Below are 16,626 nucleotides of genomic sequence, written 5' to 3'. Positions count from 1 at the left end.
CATGACTAATAGAACAAAGGAGGTGATGCTCCCCCTCTATGTGGCACTGGTCAGGCCGCAGTTGGAGTAGTGTGTCCAGTTTTGAGTGCTGCACTTCAAGAGGGACATGGGGAATCTTGAGAGGGTCCAGAGGAGGGCCACTCACATGATTAGTGGCCTTCGTGATAGACCCTATGTGGGGAGGTTGAGAGAGCTGAATCTCTTCAGCTTTCACAAGAGACAGCTGAGAGGAGAACTTGTGGCTGCCTATAAAGTTATTAGGGGAGGTCAACAGGAAATAAGGGAAGTACTGTTTACTAAGGTGCCCCAGGGAGTGACTAGGAGTAACGGGTGTAAACTAGTTGAGAGTGGATTTAGGTTAGATATTAGGAAGAAATTTTTCACAGTAAGGGTGACCAGGATCTGGAATGGGCTTCCAAGAGAGGTGGTGCAGTCACCTAGCCTGGTGGTCTTCAAGAGGAGGCTAGATAGTCACCTGGCTGGGGTCATCTGACCTCGGTCCTCTTTCCTGCCAGGGGCAGGGGGTCGGACACGATGATCCACTGTGGTCCCTTCTGACTCTACAATCTGAATCTATGAATCTATTTATATTTAAAAGCACTTTCCTGTGGCAGAGTTAAATAGTTTCCTCTGCCCTAATACCATGGCATGTGTAGATGGTGATGTTTCACTGTGGAGCTAATTAGCTGAACAAGAAACAACTTGTGTAGACATGCCCACAGAAACCTGAACACTGTGTTCAACTATGCCATTGTTCTCATCAACCAAATTAAATCTGCAGATGTTTCGGGGGATCCTCCTTCATTCTCCTCTCTTCTCTCTCTTCCTACTTCCTCTCATTAGGACCTCGCATCCCGCCACTCCGCTCCTCTCTTGGAGCTTCTACCCTTGTATGGTAACGGCTCCAGAAGCGGCGCTCTCTGTTTTTTTCCCTCCCGTCCATGCTCGCTCCAACACAGCCACCAAGGGAAAATAGGGCCTAGAGCTGCATCAAAGAGTGGGAAGCATATACCAAAGCCAGAGAAAGATCTAGACAGAGTCCATGACACAGTCCAGGTTCAGGATCCTGGGGTCAAATGTGAAATACCAATCTGGGCAGCAATCCACAGGGAAAAGTCCAAAAGCAGAGTTAAACCAGGGTCAGGAACTAGGAAACAGAAATGCAGGGAAATCCAAAGCTGCAGTCCAGAAATAAGCTGAAAAGCAGGGTTAGAAACCAGACCTATTTGTCCACCTTTAAAACATGTGTGCACAGCCCACCAAGTCTCTCATTGGCCTCCCTTAGTCGGCGAGGCTACAGAAAAAGGGGACAACTGAGTTCTTGGGACAAATCATGAAAAAACAGGGCGGGGAGTGCCAGGCAGAGGGTCAAAACAGTTAGTAACCAGGAGGCTTGCCCCAACATACAGACCCATGGCCCCAGCTGGTGCTACATGGATAGCTGGCGCTCCCAGCAGCCAGCCCATATACCAGTCGCTCCTACCTTGGGGCAGATTTTATTAGCTGTGGTTTGCTGCAGGTGTGGCTGCTGTGGTACTTGGCTCAGGCTGGCCTGCCTGCTCGGAGTCCCTGAAAGCACTGGGCACACACTGCTCCGCCTCATCAGCATCCCCGACAATGAGCTCTTAAAAAAAGACCTCTCAGGGAGGGGTGTCCAGGCCTAAACTAGCACTTTGAATATTCCTGCCTTTGTTGACATTCTAGGTCATCAAGCCCGTCTGGTTGGAGGGCCTGGAACCTGTGTAGGACGTGTGGAGATAAGACAGGGAGACACCTGGGGAACCATCTGTGATTCCCACTTTGATCTCAAGGCTGCCAGTGTCCTCTGCAACCAGTTACAGTGCGGAACAGCTGTATCCACCCCAGGAGCAGCTCGCTTCGGAGAAGGACACGGGCCCATATGGACTGAAGACTTCCAGTGTGTGGGGAATGAGCCTCATCTCCTTTATTGCCCCAGGACACCATACGTGGATCAATCATGTTTGCATGGAAATGATGTTGGTGTCATATGCTCAAGTAAGTATTCAATACCATGTCTAAAATACTATTAATGTGTGCTCTAGATGAGGATGTATCACTAAAAAGCTATAAAATCAACTAACTGCCTTGCAGGAAAACTTGGAGGGAGGTGGAGAGGCAGGGCACTGCATGTCAGCTGCTTCACAGAAAACACTTATTTACACACAGTTACTTGATGATAAAGGGTAACCGGTGATAGTTCACATCTTGTTCACTGTGGTCTTGTCCCTCATTAGGCTTCATAATAACAAAGGTTATATTCTGACTCATGGGCAGGTACTGTGCAGCTGCTGATGTATTCTAAAAATACACCTCCTTTTACAGGGTGCTTCATGGGGCTCTTGCCCACAACCTAACTGTGAAGGGAATAATGACTGGGATTAGCTCATGGTAAACCTAAAATAATCCAAGACAAGGAGGAAGGAATCAACTTCCCATTCCCTTCTATACATGCTTGGTGTAGACTGGCACGTGGGCTATTCATCTCCTCTCTGAAACACCCTCTCCCTTCTCCCCAGGGTTCACAGGGTTCAGGCTGGTGAACGGCAGCACACGGTGCTCGGGGAGAGTGGAGGTCCAGGTGCTCGGTGCCTGGGGCACCCTCTGTGACTCGCGCTGGGATTTATCCGATGCCCACGTTCTCTGTCGTCAGCTCAACTGCGGAGTCGCTGTGTCTGCTCCATGAGGAGGGCACTTTGGGAAGGGAACTGGCACTGTCTGGGAAGACACATTTCACTGTAATGGGACTGAACACCTCCTGTGGCACTGCCCTGTTACCAGGCTGGGGGCCTATACATGCTCACAGGACAGTGATGCTGGTGTGATTTGCTCAGGTAAGTGCAGGAGCGATACAGAGTTAGTTACATCTACTCCTCATGGTGGGGTACTCGGGGGACTCTCAGGGCTCTGCCAGGGAAGGGTGAAGTAGACTCAAACTGAAGGATTGTTTAGCTAGAATATAGTTATTATCTGGGAAACTCCTAGATCCTCAGAAGGAACCTCAGCAACTTTTCCTACTGCTTGGAGACCAATTCCCCATGAAGGAGACTGAACAAGATGAAAAGGAGCGCTTGCCTCTCCCTTTGCACAGCAGGTTGCTCAGTTCTCAAGGTCACTCTAGGTTGAGGAAGGAAAAGTCAAGTCCGTGGCCTGGATCTGGGTGGCAGTGTACTCCATTCCCAGCAGCCCCTGCCCATGTGGCTGGGGCTGGTTTCCATGGATAGTTCACATATTGTGATAGCACAGGGCCAGGGTTTCCATGGAGACGGCCCCCAGCAGTGCTGGCAGGGCAGGTGGAGGGGCAGGGACCTGCTCCAGGACCAGGCTGGGATCTTGCAGTGGTGAAAGCATGGTCTGGAGCTGGGGCAGAGCCGCAACCTGTAGCCTGCATGCTCCACCCTGGCTCTGGACCAGGCTGTCACCACTACAAGGATGCAGGGCAGAGCCACTATCTGCTGCTTGCACACCCCTGCCTGGAGCATGCAGGCTACAGGTTGCGGCTCTGCCCCAGCTCCAGACCATGCTTTCACCACTGCAAGATCCCAGCCCAGTCCCGGGGCACCTCCACACCCTGCTGTGCTGCTGGAGCCGGTCTCTATGGAAACCCTGGCCCCCCACTATCACAGCGCAGCTGGTGCCAGGGATTCGATAGAAACCAGCCACAGCCACGCAGACAGGGGGGTGCTGGAAAATGGAGTCCAGCTGCTGGCTGGATCCACCATTTTGCCCACTCCTGCACTAGCTGCTGAGCTCCTGCATCCTCCATCCCGTTGCACCCCTCGCAGGAGCAGGCACCCAGGGCAGTTGTGACACAAGTGAAACAAGATTTCAGGATTTCCTTTCATTCCTGATCAGCACCAGATCTGAGCTGTTTACATTTCTTATAGAAAAAGCATCTGTGAACCCCAGTAACATCCACTGGTCTCTGGAGAGAGTCTCGTACTGGGGTAGAGACACCAGCTTAAGCCTCAGCTCTGCGTGCACTGAACTAGGGTCTTCCCTTTCCCAGAGAGTGCTTTAATCTTTGGCTTGGGGAGTCAGTCTCTCCTCCTTGAACAGCTATACTCTACAAGAATAAATATTATAAATTCACAGGTAACCAGACCCAATGGTTTCTTTGAAAAAATATTTCTTTCTGAAAAAAATTGGTGTTCTGATGGAAAAAAAAACAAACCCAACTCATTGACAGCGTTCTGGCCAGATCTGTCTCTAGTGTCTGCTGTTTCCCAGTTAGAGCCTCACCTACCTGGGAAATCTAGGTGGGCTGCTCTTATTTCAGTCTGTGGATCCCACATGTGTGTGTCAGTTCTCAGCACACTTTCAGAGGAAGCACTCCCACGGCTGGGATCTTTTCACTCCACAGCTTGGACTTGTCCTTAGAGTGGGCCAGTAGCTTCCTAGGGAGGCATTTTTCATTTGTTTGTTTGAGGCAGGGGCCAGGATGCAAAGGCATAATGATGATGCCAGGCACTCAGGGAACCTGCCACAAAAGGACATGAGTGTCTTCAGGTTGCAACTAATGTGATTTGTGCCACCACTGCAAAGCTCTTTCTTGTTCAAGGCCCTCCTCACAGGTCTGCAAGCAGGGCGGCTGCTTTGCTTTCCCCACCCTAGTTACACCGCTGCTAGGAGGAGGGATCAGAGAATGACATCTTACTAAAGAAGGAATGTAGAGATTTCCCCTCCAAATTCTCAAATAACTGAATTAAAAAATAGCTAAATGTGGGGGGAAATAAAAGGATAGGGACAGAGCTATTTCAGGCTGCATAAATGATGTTTTTTTCTTTCCTGAAACAGGAACAAAACATAGGGTGCCTATACATGTACTCCAAGGTGGAGGGTAGGAGGGGCATTTTAATTAGAACAGCTCTTGGGGGCCAGTCTAAAATAAAATGCTACGGTGTCTCATGTATTCAGCATCCCACACTTCCAACCTGCAGCAGGAGTGCTTTAACTTAAACTCAATTGATGAGTTTAGTTAAAGCCCCCGCTGCCATTTTGAAACACAGGATGCTGAATACATGAGATGCTGCAGTGTGCTAGAGCGATCTAGTTTGAACCCTCCAGCAGACTTGCTTAATCAAGTCTGCTCCAACTCATTGATTTGTTCTTTTTTCATATCACCATATTTTCCCATCCACATGCAGGAGATGGACCACTGCTGAAGTATCTGATGCTCTGCAGGGCAGGGGAACTGTGCTCCCAGCAGCTCTGTCTGCCTTTTATGCTGTAGGGAGCCGGGGAGCAGATGCAGATACTTATTAGAGAGGAAACTTCTCCCCAGGCACTTCCTGTCCCCTCCCCTGTTTGATATAGTGCAATGGAGAAAGGACTTGGACCATCCTTTCTTCATAGTCAGATACACTCAAGCCATAAGTGATACTGAAATGTAAGGATGCTGTACCCAGGCCCTGAGATCACACCCCTATAGACACCTGCCTGAAGCTTTTCAGCAGCTGCTGGATGGGTTTTGAATGAAGTCCAGGACAGCAGAGAGTGAGAGGCTGGGCTTTCAGCTGAGGCAGGACAGTGCTACTTTATACAGTAGGCTTTGCTTCTCCCCAGTCCAAATACATGCTGTGTTGCGTTGGCTAAGTTTCTTCCCTGGGGTTGCCCCTAGTCGAGTGTCCTCATGTTTGCTGAGGACAGGTCCATGCAGGAGCCACTGCAGGGGAGAGTCTTGGGGTAAGCAGTATCAGAGCTGTTGACCTCATTAGATGTTTTTCTTGCCCTCATAGACTTTACCTGCCACTGGCATACTGCCCCTCACTCCCTTGCTCTGAAGCTCTTCTTAGCATGGGTGCCTGCGGTGTGCTCAAGAAATAGTGCTCCGGCTCCCCAGGAACAGCTGTTACTTGTTCAGATAAGGCTCTGTGACAGAGGCAAGTCCTTGCATTATTGCAGTGCACTGACTGCCCTTTCCCATGTATCCAATTATTTAGACACTTAAGGCATTTATACATTTGCTTGGGTTGGGGGGTCACCAAGCTCATTGAATGAGCTTTAGATAAAGTGCCTTTTCCATCATTTTGAAGCATGGGGACACTGATATATGAGATGCAGAATTCTGCTGGAGTGCAGTAATTACCAGGAATGCTTTATCTAAAGCTTATTGAATAAGGTTTAGATAAAGTGCTCTTCCACCATTTTGAAGCATGGGGACACTGATATACGAGATGCAGAAGGCTGCTGGAGTGCAGTAATTACCACACTCCACCAGACTCAATTAATCAAATCTACTCGGATGCACTGTAATTACAGTGTGTCAGAGCAGCCTTCCTGCTCATGTAGAGGCACCTGGCTGTACTTCCCTGAGTCTAGCATGGTAGATAATATATCATGGGGTTTTCAGTGCATTTCCCATCTCTCCTGGGCCCAGGTGACTCTGAATCCCTCAGACTGCTGAATGGAGAGAGCCGGTGCGACGGGCGAGTCGAGATTTCCCTCAGTGGTGCGTGGGGCAGAGTCCTGGATGATCAGTGGGACATAAATGATGCTAAAGTGGTGTGCAGGCAGCTCCAGTGTGGCGACGCAGAGAAAGCCTATAACCCCGTGAAGTCTGAACGAGGGACAGGCCTTGTTGGGCTGAGACGTGTCCAGTGCTCAGGGAATGAGCCTCGTCTGACACTCTGCAACACGAGCCTGTCTGAGACAGAGCCGGCAGGAATCGCTGAGGATGTTGGAGTCGTTTGTTCAGGTGACTTGTCCTTAAAATCCTACAAACCTCTCTTCCCTGTGCAGTAGAAATATCGCCATCCCAGAGCCTGTGCTGCCACCCCCTTGTGCTGTGAAGTTATCTGAATGCAAATAGGTATGGATCCCAGCTCTGGACCCTGCCATAAATGTACAAAGGTGTCTCAGAAACTAACGGCAATTTTGAAATAAAAATACTTTGTGCGCTGCCATCAGTATTTCCTGCTGCTCTCTATTTCCCTGCTTTGTCACAGACATACACCATGGGCATGCATTTAGCCATTAGTTTCTGAAACCCCATCATAGCTGACATGTAGGTATTATATACCATAGAAATCTTTAGTAAAAGGCAAAAGATTTATGCGATCTGAAGAGAAATCAGAGTATTATATACCAGAAAAAATAACAGTATTTTGCACTCCATAGATTCTTCCCAAATAGTCATACTGGCAAAGCCCCAAGAGGAGCCAGGGCTCTCATTAACAAATGCTGCTCTCTCAGGTCAGTTAAAACAAATCCTACAATAAGACCACCTTTTGGACACAAGGACCATGTCGGCACAAGCAAGAGCATGTTTTCAGCAGTACAAATAGTAGCAGCACAATTTTTTGCCGGTACATTGTGCTACAGTGCATGCTCCTGCTCCTCTGCTTTACAGCAGGATACGCTGTCCTACTGCTCCATGTAGTGCAGGGGGCCTGGCTGGGGCACCGGGTGCCTCGGCGTGGGGGCTAGCCAGCAGACAGTGCCCCAACCAGCCAGGGAGCAGCACGTGGAGATGGGAGCAGGCAGCCCAGGGCTCCCTGCTTCCCTTCTCCATGAGCTGTTGGAGCCCGTGCACTGAGGCACCCTGCACCCCAGCCAGCCGCTCTATGGCTGTGTGCCGCAAGACAGGAGCAGGCAGCCCTGGGCTGGTGGTCCCCTTTCTCCATGTGCCTCAGCACTTGGATTCACCGATGAAGCAGCTGGAGCCCCTGTACTGAGGCACCCTGTGCCGCAGCCACCCATGGAGAACGGGGCTGGGGCACAATGCACCTTGAGATGGGGGGACAGGCAGGGCAGTGTTAGGCTCTGTAGCCCCTGCCTCCAGCCTGCCTGAGCTCCTGGCCCTCTGGCCTCATCAGTGCCCTGATCCTGGCCCCTGCCCCACTCAAGGCAGACACACATGCCCCTCAGGCACTAATGGGACCTCCAAAACCTCCCCTGTAGTCCCAAACCCAAACCACTGCTTTAAATACAACAAGAGAGAGAGCACCCTGCTTATACCACAAAACAAACCCTGTGATGGCTCCCAAAATAAACCACAATGTGCTGGCTATATGAAAGAGCCTTCCAGTAACCTGGCCTCTATGCTGCCCCAGCAAGAGTGCCTTACTGGTAGCTCAGAGCAGCTTCCCAGTCCAGCCACCACTCCCCTGCAGCCTTCCTGCTTGGGATCTCCTACCTGGATGCTTACAGGCCCCCATTGACTATCTGCTGTCAGGCACTGGCTCGTTGTGCCTCCCAAGCCCTGCCCACCTGCAGCCTCTCTCAGCTGTTCCCTTCCTGGGACTAAGGGTTACCTGCTTTCCCAGCTAGGGCTTAGCTCATCAGTTTGCAGCCCTTACTTCTTGGTTCCCTACCAGTCTGCCTTGGTTCTTAGCTCATCAGTAGCTCACTGGCCTCCTGGCTGCTAGTGCTACAGCCAGTCTATACTAGACAGTTGTCCCTTGACTGGCTGCAGGTTTCTTCCTTCCCTTGATGCACAGCTCTCTGCTGAAGTGGCAGTGATTCCTGGCTCTCTGCTCTCTCACAGCCTTTCTTCAGCTGTCTTCGGTCCTTCCTGCAGACTTCTCTCCTCCTACAGTGACAGCCCCACTCAGGCCCCCTTGCCCAGTAAGACAAAAGGCTGCCGGAGCTGTTTTCTCCAGCAATCTGTTTCCTCAATCATTTTCCATCAATATAAACAAAGCCTATGGCTTTTGTTGTAATTTTCCCCACTGATAGTAATGTCCCCAGACACTGTTGACAATTCTGATCTAAAACCTGTTTGAAAGGAAGGACATGCTCAGAAAAACCTTATTCCTGTCACTAAATCTCACCCACTGGTGAGGTGCTATCAGGGTTGTTGTGCTGAATAAGAGATGCAGGATTAGGTCCTTTTCTTACATGATGGAAATGAGTGACTCTTTAAGAGGCTCCGATATTCCCTTAATCTACACATCTCTTGTCTTCTCTATGATTCCTAAAGCATTGGTGTTGCAGTCCATGCAGCATCAACACTGATTTGCAGATAAACTTCTCAGTTTGCTTCACCCTTACCCATGAACAGCTAGGATTTCTCCTTGCAGGAAGCAGGCAGATCAGACTGGTGAATGGGACAGGTCGCTGCGCTGGGAGAGTGGAGATTTACTACCAGGGCACCTGGGGGACTGTCTGTGATGACTCCTGGGACCGAACAGACTCCACTGTTGTGTGCAAACAACTGGGATGTGGACACGCCGTCGAGGCAGCTGCATCCGTTCATTACGAGGAAGGCTCAGAACAGATCTGGCTGGATGATGTGAACTGCTCTGGGAATGAATCCGAGCTCTGGGAGTGCCCTTCCAGGGGCTGGGGGCAGCACGACTGCAGACACAAGGAGGATGTAGGAGTGCTTTGCTCAGGTCTGTTCTGTGACTGCTCTTTTTGAAACTGGGTACCAAGGATATAAGAGAGGGAGACTAATATTTGAGGAGAGAGCTAACGATGCTAGGGACCACTCTGACTGTCTCAGATTCTCTTCCTCCTTTCATACCAGGATCACTTAACTACATACATAGTCATCATGGGTGCTTGTAGACGTGCGTGGAGGCTGTTCTTATGCACTGTTATTACAGCACATTGGAGCAGACTCGATTAATAGAATCTGCTGAAATGTGCCAATTAGCATGCCTCCAGCAGCCTCCTCATCTCGTGTCTCCGTGTCCCTGTTCTTCAAAATGGCAGCAAGAGCACTTTAACTATACCTTGTTGAATTAGCTTTACTTAAAGCACCCCTGCTACCATTTTGAAGTTCAGGGACACTGATACATGAGATGCTGTGGGCATTTTCATTTTAGACTGGCTCCTAGGATCTGCTAAAATTAAAGTGCCCCAGCCCCACCTTGGAGCCTATAAAAAATGACCAATAGTGTTATTCATCCGTTCCTACTGGCAGGTCTGGGAGAAATCATTGGCTTTCTCTAGTGTTAGAAAGAGCAGTATCACATGTAAATGTTAGGAAATGGCCACTTTCCACGTGTGAACCTTGTATTTCTAATTTCCTGGCACTGCCTCAAAAGAGTCACTGATCCTTGGAGCTCTTCTCTGCAGCACATATACATCTGAGTGCACAGGACTGTCAGACCTCATCATAATGGTGTTACTCATTAGTTCCTACCTGGGGTGTGGGAGAAATCATTGGCCTTCCCTACTGTTAGAAACGACACTGACCTGGTAATCTGCTTAGTTTGTGTCTTGGAGGACATCTGACCAGGAGCCAGGGCACATCAGAATAGAGTCATCCCCTCTATGAGACTGGCTTTCTTTAAAATCACTCCTGCAGGCCTGGCATTGGCTGCATGGTAGGGCCTACCCAGCCCAGCAAATCTCTTTAATCTCTTCCTCGTCTGGGGCTAGCCAGTCCTCACCATCACAGACAGTTACTGCTGCTCATCTCTTTCTGCTTCTATACGTTGAGAAGTGGTGCCTTTCCATAAGTGACCCTTGTATTTATAATTGCCCAGCGCTGCCTCAAAGAGTCGCTGATCCTTGGAGTTATTGTGTGCAGTATTTATCCACAGCAGTGCCCAAGACTGTCAGTGCTCTCTGGGATTTCACTCCAGATGGTATCAAATCTGACCGCTGGACCTCCTTCTTGTGCATTTCCTCCTAGAATTCATGGATCTGAGGCTGGTGAATGGCAGTGACTGTGCTGGGCGATTGGAGATTTTCTACAATGGATCGTGGGGAAGCATTTGCTCCAACCAGATGACTCAAGCCACTGTGGAAATTGTATGCAAACAGCTGGGCTGCGGAGATGAAGGGGAAATTGTTGGAGACTTGACATACGGACAAGGTTCTGGCCACACATGGTTGGATCATGTTCAGTGCCTTGAGCATCACAACTCCCTTTGGCAGTGTCCGTCAGAGTCATGGAAACCTCTCTCATGTGCTAATCGGGGAGAAGAGACCCATATTAAGTGTACTGGTAATGATGATATTTCTTGCCCACAAACGTGTATGAAAAGACACGTACTTGTACATGTATGTACACACGCCTGCATTGCATGTTTGATTCACTGAAGTTCTATAATAGAAATATTTCCTTTTCAGTATAGACAGTTCTATATTCCCCAAAACAACAGACAGGATTCTCATTCTCTCATTCACAGAGTCCTGTGTGCATCTGTGTGGCTATTAGACATGAACAATTGGATATGGGCCTTGGCTGTGAAGTTTAGTTTAGGATCAGTTTCCAATCTCTATTTAAATGAACACCTCTGTATGTACACACACGCATGCACGTATATTGGGTGTGCATGTCAAAGTTGGTGTGAGATCTGATTTTGATTTTTCAGGCCATATCAAAGGACATAATTTTGGTCTATAGGCTGTCCATGTGGTTGGTTCTTAAGTAAAAATCTTTACATTCAAATCTCTTTGTAAGGCAATGCAGTTACCAGCCACAGGCTGAAGTACAATGCATCAGGTGTCAATAGATCAGGGATTCTCCACCGGGGATCTGGGGCACCCTGAGCTGCCACAAGAGCCTTGGAGGGTGCTGTGACATTTGAAGAGATAAGCAGGTGTGAGAAGGTAAGTGCAGGCATGGGCTTGTCCCTGACCAGCTGGTGCATTAGGTGCTCTGTGTGGCCCCTCCACAAGGAGGTTAGCATTGTAGTAAATAAACGAGCTTTTGATATAAGGTGTCACTCAATTCACCAACACAATAGAGGGTGTCTCGACTTACATAAAGGGTACCTTAACTGTAAAAAAAATAAAAACCACTGCCATGGAGCAACACAGCTGGAATTGAACTGTAGGGAAGTTGCACACCCACCGTATGTTAAACACACTTAAATTTGATATTTATATAATGGTAATATCATAATTGAGAGTACTGGTAACTTCTGCTCTCCCTCAAAATGTACACACTAACCAGCCCATTCACAGCATGTGCTGGAATTGAAATTCAGGGATGTTGCACACCCACTGTATGTTAAACACACTTAAAATTCATATTTATATAATGGTAATATCATAATTGAGAGTACTGGTAACTTCTGCTCTCCCTCAAAATGTACACACTAACCAGCCCATTCACAGCATGTGTTTTTTTTAACCTAGGAAGCAAAGAGAAAACAACTCCAACACAGTTTGCCGAGTGTCCAAACTCCACAAGCTGCACAGGTACCTCTGCCCTTTTCTGAATCTCCTCCATCTGCCCTCAGGCCTTACCCAGCTCCCAAGTAAGGTAGTTTCTGCTTTTCCCAGAAAAGGAGAAGCTGCGTGTTGTGGAAGGAAAGGACGGATGCTCGGGGAGAGTGGAGGTTTGGCACCGTGGCTCCTGGGGAACAGTGTGTGATGACTCCTGGGACATGGCGGATGCTGCTGTTGTGTGCAAACAACTGGGCTGTGGAGCTGCTGAGTCTGCTCTGAGTGAGGCAGAATTTGGGAAGGGGACTGGCCCCATCTGGCTGGACAAGCTGAACTGCAAGGGGACAGAGTCGTCTCTGTGGGACTGTTGTGCTGAGCCCTGGGGTAACAATGAGTGTCACCATAAGGAAGATGCTGCTGTGATCTGCACCAGTGAGTGACAGTGTCTTTCATCCATGATGCAGGTTTGGAGGTGGGCTGGGGAAAGTGTTTCATTGGCTGGATCCTTCTGTCTGTCCACAGACCGGGCACCATCTTCTCAATGCATGATCTAATGGCTGGGATGGGAAAGGTTTTGTGGGCCCTGGTTTTGAAGGCATCAGCCCCCATAGCGCCAGCCTCCATACATACATCGTCCACTGTGCTGATGTGTTATTCATCTGCCAGCCACAGGACCCTATGTCCGTACCATACAGCCCTGCCCTGCCGGGAGCTGCTGCACAAGAACACCAGTGCACCCCAGTTCTGACATGCGACTGCCCTCAAACTAACACACAGAGACTGGTGACCAACTGTCCAGCTTATTAGTCCAACCCAGTGCTTGGGTAGCAGCACATGAACCTGCCTCAGTAGAGAAATGAAACAAAATGACAGCTTTAACCAATATATGATATAACCCTGCCCCGTGGGAGAGAGGCATGGGGCTCTTCTTGCTCACCAGTGTCTCCACTGGACTCACCTTTTCCTTGACACAGCGCGCACTTGTGCACAGGCTGGTTGTTTATTGTGTGCCAATGGCATTAGTAAGTAGCAGGATGTAACATAGCATCTTGGGGTCCTCAACTATGAGCGTAGTTGTTGTTGGGCTGTTTCCAACATTTGGTTCTTGATCTTGTTCTGCTTCCACTCTGTGTCAGCTCAGGGATACTCATACATTTGTTTCCCTCTTTTAGACAGATGCTCTGTCTTCTTGGTAGACCTGGAGAACCCTAGATTTGTGGCTGTGAAGCCATTATCCTCTGGGACACTTAAGCTAAAAGTGTCTGGGCACCTATATGCAGGCCCTACTCCTGCTCTGACATGTGTTAATTAGCACATCTTGAAGCACACTTTATTAATTGTGTCTGATGTAGCATGCTAATTAACACACTCCAGCAGCCTCCACATCACCTGTATTCAGCATCCCTATACTTCAAAATGGCCGCTCTAATTAAAGCGAACCTGCCCCACCCTGGAGCACATGTAACGAAACCTTAACTCCAGCTCTGCAGCAGGGCTTGCTGGTTTGCTCTCAGTTTTTCAAGCAGGAGACACAATGTACAAGTGACGTGCAGGTGAGGGGTGCAGGCACAGAGGCTACATCTACAGGATGTGCCCAGTGCTCCTGAGAGGGCTTTTCAAAAGAAGACCCTGCCCACCTGCTCCCTGTCTGCTGACAACAAATCCAGAAATGAGGCAGTGATACCCACTAGGCCCCACTTCCACTCTTGGTCACCAGTCTCCACCTCTGAGATTCCCACCAAGACTCTCAGAGTGTGCCTTCTCCTGGTAACAAACCTGCCATCTCCCCTTCCTCCAGACTTTCACTCACCTTCTCTCTTTCCTTGCAGATAAGAGCGAGGCTACTGCATCCCCAGACAGAACAGGTAAGATGCCTTGCTTTCACTGGGGGCTACATTTCACTGGTGCTGGGTTCCCAGGATGATGACCTGTAATCTCCATCCTGAGGTTGTAAACAGAAGTCAGCACAAGAACCAGATTTCATGTGATGGGATATGTCCCAACACCGCTGATCTACTTCATTGGATGAAACGCAGGTCACTTGTTGCCCTGGACAGGGCAGGGGGCCAGTCCTATAGGACAAGGGCAACATGTTCCCTCCTGACACAGATGTGCCTTAGAGATTCCCTGGGGCATGTATTTCTAAGTGGGAAAAACCGGGGTTTCCCACTTGCAGATACATACCACAGACAAACTCTGGGTTTCATCTCTGTAAGTGGGTAACGACAGCTTGCCTTGCTTAGAGACATGGCTCAGGGAGTCCCTGGGCATGTGCACAGAACATGGGCTTTCTCTGCTTGTGGTGACACACTCCAGGGATCTCCAAGGTGCATCTTTTTAAGTGGTGAAAGCCAACTCTGGTGTGCTCCAGTGCCTGACACTGCCAATCGGCTGCTTTCTGGTCTCAGCTCTTGCACTTCAACGGAGCATCTGTGGGTGCCTGGAGAGTCCAAATGGGGACGCCCGGGAGGAGTACACCAAGCTTCAGGGCCCTGATGCTGTGCATCCCAGAAACAGGAACTACTGCAGTAAAGAAGATCAAGCCATTGGAGTCCCTGCCCTGCGCACGGCCCAAACTGGGAAACTGCACACGCTTTCCCACCATAAACCTAAAATATGTCTGCCACCAGGAAGTTCTGCTCAGTGATGTTGTGGCTAAACCTTTTGGGCATTTGTGGTGCAGCAAAGGCTATGGACATCTGTTGGCTTGACCTCTGCACTTGTATAAACATTTGTATAGGGGCACAAAGACAACATCTGTTTCTACCCTGCAAGGATGAGCTCCAGCTCCTGGAGTGAGGGGTTCACCAAAACTGTTACCTAGGGTGGGAGCTGCAGTGGGTGCTGAGCAGGAACCATTCCTGTCCAGTGGCTCCTAGCACAGCTGCCCCCATGACAAACTGCCTTGTGTTTCAACACTGAACTTGATGCCATGGGTGGTTTAATTAGAGATTGCATCTCTCCCCTATGCCCTCCTGCTTCTCCCAGAAGTCTCTGCCTCTTGCATGTTCCTTTTCTTCCAGAACCACCTCAGCGCCCATCTCTGACAGGTGGGAGAGATATGGTGCCCATAGTCATCTGCATTGTCCTGGGGGCCCTTCTCTGCCTGGTCCTGATCATGCTGGGGGGACAGGTGCAAAGCACCAGGGCACTGCGCAGAGGTGAGTCCTCATTTGTCTCACCATGGAAAAAATGCTCTGCAACAGCAGAGGGAAGTTCAGGTGAAGGGAGGGCCAGTGGCAGAGCTGTGATGCAACCTAGGCCTGGAAGGTAACGGGAGGTACAGCTGAGGAGGGGAGGATGCTGGAAGAGCTGTGAGAGGGAGATCCAGCATGCTTGTGAAATTAGTCCTACCACCAGTGACTGAGCAGTACAGTTGTGCAGGGGTCCCGGGAAATATGCAAACCAAGCTGAACTGGGGCAAGCTCAGGAGAGTGGTCAAGACAAAGCAAGATTTCATGGGAGAATAAAGAGATGGGAAATATGGACGATAACTATAATGTTGGGTTTGTATTTGGAAAACTGCTAGAAACTCCACTTGTGGAAGTGTTCATGAAGAGACAGATCAGTGGGATGGATACTACGAGGAAAGGAAATATTAGGAAATCGCTGGCAAAAAAAAGAGAAAGGAGCAAAGAAAAACAAACGGTAGAAAAAGGAAGGTGGGGGAAAATTCTTATATTTGGCAGAATGAGGGGTGGCAATTCCCCCTTATTGCAACCTCTAGTTTACAACTTTCAGTAGAACCCAGTGTCAATGTTTCCATTTTGAAAGTAGGTGCATGTGTGCATCTGGGTGTGCAAGTGGAAGTGTGACTGTATTTACTTTTCCATTACGTGAAACTGGGGAATTGTCAGAGTCTTACGATGGTAGTAAATAGGAAAGATTTAGGGTGAGTGTAAGACAAGATTTTGTAACAGGGGCGTAGCCCATGTAATGGTTTCCAGAGGGAAGTTTTTGAATAGGCTTGTTCAGTGCCACATTGGATATTTTTCTTTAAATTGGACAAGGCCATAGAAGTGTGCTGTAGGGCTCAGCTGAGCTCCAAAGGGAAAGGCTGGAGGACCCTTTAACATTTCCTATCTTAACATGTCCTGTTTCCATGACCCTGTGTAAAACCTTACATTTGTTTTCAGCCTCTGGAAGATACTCAGGGCCCTTAACTGATGCTGTGTATGAAGAAATTGATTATAACCTGATGAGGGAGAAGCTCGAGATGTTCGGTCACTCAGGTCTGTGTGCCCCATTGCCAGCACACAGCGAGTATTTTAGGATTTGGTTACATCTTACACTTTAAGTTTCTCAAAGGTTGATCAGTGTTAGTGTAGTTAGTAGTTAAACATTTGAGTTAACAACCTTTTCTGCCTGTCCCCAACTTGCAGAACTGAGAGTTGCCACTAGAGGGCTGGCGAGCCAAGACAGGCTGCTGTGCCCGCTCTCGGTGAAGGTGGGTTGGAAAGATCGGGTCATGCTGTCAGGAGCGTGAGGTAGAAGTGGGAGAGATTAATGACGGGGAGTGAAATGGCAGGGGGGGGG

General features: G+C 49.2%; 1 protein-coding gene and 1 pseudogene across 1 annotated transcript in view; one reads left to right on the top strand and one right to left on the bottom strand.

Annotated features, from left to right (window-relative positions):
• LOC102380542 (antigen WC1.1-like) overlaps nt 1-16,626 on the top strand; it is a 40,948-nt gene that overhangs the window by 9,978 nt on the left and 14,344 nt on the right. The window contains exons 3-12 of the mRNA XM_025195356.1: nt 2,538-2,574; nt 2,800-2,852; nt 6,398-6,715; nt 9,042-9,356; nt 10,607-10,921; nt 12,061-12,123; nt 12,208-12,522; nt 13,920-13,955; nt 15,114-15,251; nt 16,227-16,322. Coding sequence (XP_025051141.1) covers nt 2,538-2,574; nt 2,800-2,852; nt 6,398-6,715; nt 9,042-9,356; nt 10,607-10,921; nt 12,061-12,123; nt 12,208-12,522; nt 13,920-13,955; nt 15,114-15,251; nt 16,227-16,322 — 1,686 coding nt within the window. The remainder of the gene's footprint in view (nt 1-2,537; nt 2,575-2,799; nt 2,853-6,397; nt 6,716-9,041; nt 9,357-10,606; nt 10,922-12,060; nt 12,124-12,207; nt 12,523-13,919; nt 13,956-15,113; nt 15,252-16,226; nt 16,323-16,626) is intronic.
• LOC112548748 lies at nt 7,010-7,098 on the bottom strand (annotated as a pseudogene).

The sequence above is a fragment of the Alligator sinensis genome, unplaced genomic scaffold (assembly GCF_000455745.1).
Source record: "Alligator sinensis unplaced genomic scaffold, ASM45574v1 scaffold731_1, whole genome shotgun sequence".
NCBI lineage: Eukaryota > Metazoa > Chordata > Crocodylia > Alligatoridae > Alligator > Alligator sinensis.
This window is presented reverse-complemented; position numbering and strand designations above follow the sequence as displayed.